Source organism: Juglans microcarpa x Juglans regia, chromosome 3S, assembly GCF_004785595.1.
Source record: "Juglans microcarpa x Juglans regia isolate MS1-56 chromosome 3S, Jm3101_v1.0, whole genome shotgun sequence".
In the NCBI taxonomy this organism is placed as follows: domain Eukaryota; kingdom Viridiplantae; phylum Streptophyta; class Magnoliopsida; order Fagales; family Juglandaceae; genus Juglans; species Juglans microcarpa x Juglans regia.
Genome location: NC_054599.1, coordinates 25168560 through 25173447, shown reverse-complemented (window position 1 = coordinate 25173447; position 4888 = coordinate 25168560). Strand labels below are relative to the sequence as shown.

The 4888-nt window shown below is 40.7% G+C and overlaps 1 protein-coding gene across 1 annotated transcript; it reads left to right on the top strand.

The window, feature by feature from the left end:
- Positions 1 to 263: 263 nt before the first annotated feature.
- On the top strand, positions 264 to 4356 carry LOC121258336 (transcription factor TCP8-like). The gene is given in 3 exon segments (XM_041159829.1): positions 264 to 751; positions 754 to 2273; positions 4339 to 4356. Coding segments are annotated over 2 exon segments (1602 nt in total). The 5' UTR covers positions 264 to 622; the 3' UTR covers positions 2227 to 2273; positions 4339 to 4356.
- The last annotated feature ends 532 nt before the right edge of the window (positions 4357 to 4888 follow it).

Sequence of the window (4888 nt, the reverse complement as noted above, 5' to 3'; positions counted from 1 at the left end):
ATTTTTTTTTACCTCTTATAGTTTTATACGTAAGATCCACAAACTTTTTAAATATTTTATAAATAATTTTAAATTCATCTTAACATTTAAATACATCTAAATTCATTTTAAATAAATCCTACGTAATTTATTATATCTATTTAACCCACTGTTATTTATAAACAACATCCAAAATCCTAAACAAAATTACTACTGTATTTTTACCGAGGGTGTAGTTTTGTTTAAAAGTAACAAAATGGCGAATTTTAACGTTCCTTTTACGAGACCCCACGAGTGGGCTTCTGTCTTCTGCTACCTTTTCCTCTCCGAGGTCCCCCGTCTACTCGTCCCTCCATCTGAGCTAAACCTCTCTCTCTCTCTCTCTCTCTCACACACACACACAGCTCAGGGAAAAACAATAGTCAATTACGAACCAAGAAAGAACCCCCACAAACTCTGTCTTAGCAAGGCCCAAACCCTGCAAAACTGAAGACCCTCTCTCTCTCTCTCTCTCTCTCTCTCTCTCTATAACATAAGTGGGATGAGTCAGAGAAGCAAAGATATGGGGTTGATCAATCACCTTTGAACCCAGTAGTAGTAAAAGAAGACCCCTCAAACCCCACCCCACCCCCACCCCCACCAAATGGAACTAACAGATTTGCAAAGCAACAAGCAAAGCAACACTACCACCACTCGCCACCATCAGCAACACCAACACCATCATCATCATCACCCACAACAGAACCAGTCCTCTAATTCCCACCTTGTGGCCCTTTTGATGGCAGATCGGGAGGACCCTTCATGGGCTCCATCTCCATCCAAGCTGGCCTCTCCACCCACGGTGGTTCATCCACTTCCTCGTCTTCCTCTTCTTTGTCCTCCTCCTCCACCTCTTCCTCGCCCTCCTCCTCCACTGCCCCTCCTCACCTCGTCGACGCCTCGCTTGCCATCGCTACCAGATCCGACTCCCAACCCTCAACCCGATCCGCACCCCTCCTTGACTCCATAAAGAAGAGCCCAAACCAACAGAATCAACAACTGTCAATCGTACCCACACCCACTACAACGACAACAACAGCTACCACAACGACCACCCCAGTAAAGCGATCCACCAAGGACCGGCACACCAAAGTCGACGGCCGAGGCCGCCGCATCAGAATGCCGGCCACTTGCGCCGCCAGGGTCTTCCAATTGACGAGAGAATTGGGCCACAAGTCCGACGGTGAGACCATCGAGTGGCTGCTACAGCAGGCCGAACCAGCAATCATCGATGCCACCGGGACTGGTACCATCCCAGCCAATTTTTCCACTCTCAACGTCTCGCTTCGCAGCAGTGGTTCCACGCTCTCTGCCCCGCCTTCAAAATCTGCTTCTCATTCCTTTCACGGCCATTTGGCTCTAGCTCACCATTCTTACCTTGAAGAAGGATTCGGTCATCCGGCTTTTTTAGGTTTTCATCAGCAGCAGCAGCAACATCTTATGACAGCAGATCAAATAGCAGAAGCGCTTCCTAGTGGCGGTGGTGTCGAGAGCGGAGGTGGCGGAGAATCCACAGAGAATTATATGAGAAAGCGCTTCAGAGAAGATCTATTCAAGGAAGATGTTCATAATCAACCGCAAGGTAGTGAAAGTGGAGGTGGTGGAGACGGCAATTCACCTTCAGGGAATAAACATTTCAAGAGTGGCTTACAATTACCGAAAGCACAAGTACAGGATCAGGCAGGATCTTCTGGGCTGCTTAGGCCTTCCAATATCCTGCCTGCCACTGCCATGTGGGCAGTGGCACCAGCACCCAGCAGCGGTGCAGGCAGCACATTCTGGATGCTGCCCGTGACCGCTGGTGCCGCTGGTCCATCCGTCACCACTACCACCACTTCTGGGGCTGGTCCTTCAGAATCACATATGTGGACTTTTCCCACGGCGCCAACCGCGAGCGGGAACACATTGCAAGCACCACTGCATTTCATGCCGAGGTTCAATCTTCCGGGCAGTCTTGAATTCCAAGGAAGTAGAGCCAGTCCTCTACAACTGGGTTCCATGTTAATGCAGCAGCAGCAGCCGCCCTCTCAGCATCTTGGGCTAGGAATGTCGGAGTCCAATCTGGGGATGTTGGCCGCTCTTAATGCAGCTTATTCTAGGGGCAGTTTGAATATGAATTCTGGCCATCAAAATCACCCATTAGAGCATCATCAACACCAGCCTCAAGCTACTGATAGTGGAGATGAAGGCCCCAGTAGTTCTCAGTGACAGTCACAATATACGAGTACTTGATCAGTTGCTCTAATAATATATATGTTGTGTATAGAACAGCTTGATTTGTTTCCTTTTTCTTCCGTGCTATGGGGCCAGGTGCTAGAGATTGTTGGCTTTGTTTTGCAGAGTTGGAAGCTTAAATTGTGTTGAGTCGAGTTCTTCAAAATTCAAGCGATCATCGTCTGAGGAGAGTGGCTCCTAGTTCTCATTCTAGCGTTCTTTGAGTTTTAAGTTTCTTCTTTTAATTTTTTTTTTTACTGGTTTTGGGATTTGTCTAGATTGATGTGGAGTGCGAGATGTAATTTGTTAGTTAATTTGGTCCAAAGGGACTAAAAGGAACAGGCAGAGTGATAAGATTGTATAGGAGGATATTAATTCGTTCTTGTTCAGTACTGTTATTTGCTTGCTTTGTGTGAGAAAATGAAAAAGAAAACAGGAAGAATGGAAAACAACCGAGGGGTAAACTTCAGATCTTTTGGGTTAATATAGTATGTTTGACCATTCTTGTTTCTTTTTATTTTTTTCAGGAACATTGTATAAAGCATCTTCTTTCATTCTCGTTGCTTTCAAAACACACAGACAAATATGAGCAATAATATTTTTAAGTTCTTTTTCAATCTTTGGAGATGAAGAGGAGCATTATAAATTGCCAGATAAATAAACCTCAGCGCCTGTGGTTCTAATTATAGAAATGAAAAAAGATCGTGCAGAAAGGACATGAAGAAAAGAAATGCAGCAAAGCAGCAGTAAGTAACTTAAAGCCCTTTATGTATGAGAGATAGGGAGAGCTCCAATGGAGTACAGATATCCTTTGACACAAGAAAGAGACTAGACAAACCCCAAGAGTTTACTCACGACCACCTTTCTTTCTGTGGTTGTAAAGACACATCCAAACGAGCATGTCAGGTGGGTTTTATAACCTTCTACTTTTCTTTCTTTCTTTCGGTTTTTTATTTTTTTTCCATAGCAATCTTCCCTTCTGATACGTGGAAAACTACAACAAAATGCATGTGATAATGATGGTATTACGTGCATATATGAAAATATTTCTAGCTGCTTTCTTTCAAGCAGAGCCGTACATCACTGGATATCTCCATGATTTTCGGCTTTCAGGAATATTATAATTTTGTTTAGTGCAGTCATCATTTTCAACAGAAAATCATGATACATATTTTTGTCGGATTGTTAATGTCGAAAGATAAAATCTATGAAGTGAAAGCGGTTACGACCAGCTTGTGCATGGTTAAAGCCAAAGACACTGAGGGTGACTTTTGTTTTGATCTGAACAGTCAATTCGGATGGCTTGCTAATTTGTACTCAATACTTGTACCTTGTTCACGTTTTTTCCTTCCCCGTTTAATACATCACAAAACATGATTTCTTACTTGCGGCTGTCACCTGCCCCCCTTCGAAAGCTAGCTCCATTAATAATTTTACTTAGTCTCTATTTCTGTCATAAATTTTTAGAAAAGTAGTAGTACTGCTCATATATATAGTCTTATAATTAATCTTAGAAGACCCAATTTCACGTACATATATACTATATATGTAGCTAATATATATAAGATTGCATGGGGTGTTGTATTTGTTGGCCTCGGACATGGAAAAGTACTGCATCCTGATGATCTTCCTCCTTATTAGGGGCCTCCCATGCACTGGCTATTTCCTTGGTTTTTCATTTTCATTTTAATTCTCGGCTTTTGCATCTCCCACTCTCATGTCCAGTATACTAACCTTTCATTTATTTCCCATTCCCTAATTTTCTCTCTTCGATTTTCTTTTGTTTTCCATTATCCATGCAAATCGGTAGCCAGCAAAACTGGATGAGGTAGCTAGTGAGCGTTGTTGGCGGGCGCGAGCGAGGCCGACTCTTTTTTTTTTTTTCTCTATTGTTAATGTAATGCTAACATTTATCGAGACAGAGATGGGGAGTAAACTTTGTAGATAAGAAGCATATAAATATATATATATATATATATATTATTCTGCATTTCATGTGAATATGTAGTGTCTTTCCATTTAAATGCGCGTATAAAATCTAATCTAAGTACTAAAGGTTCATATGAACTTAGATATACTTCATTACTACAACCAAGTTAAAAACAGCTATATATATATATATATATATATATATATATTCTGTTTTACTTTTGAACAGTTTGAAGAGAAAAGCCTGCGTTACGATTATATTCTTCTTAAGGTTTAAAGATCGATCAACTATTATTTTTCTACTTTATAGCTAGATTAGTTCACATGCATGAGTATGGAGCGATGCTATTCTTCATGTTCGATTTTATCAGCCCCGGCCAGTCGTACTAGTGCTGAATAACACATGATTTTAAATGCATGGCTGTTATTAATTTAAGTCAATATTCATTTATGTACTTGACATAGAAAATTGCTTATAATACATCACATAACATATATAGTTTGACTAGTAATTATGACAAAATAAAATATAAAGAACATTAATACAATATTTAGAATTTTGGCATGGTGGGTACTGTTCCACTAATCCCAAATTTCCGCAAGAAAAAGCTACAACTGGGATTACCTTATCGATTTTTATTAATTAATACAAAGTTTTTTTTTTTTTTGAAAATAAATTAATACAAAGTTGAATGATCATTATATGACCTTTGTTAATATATATTAC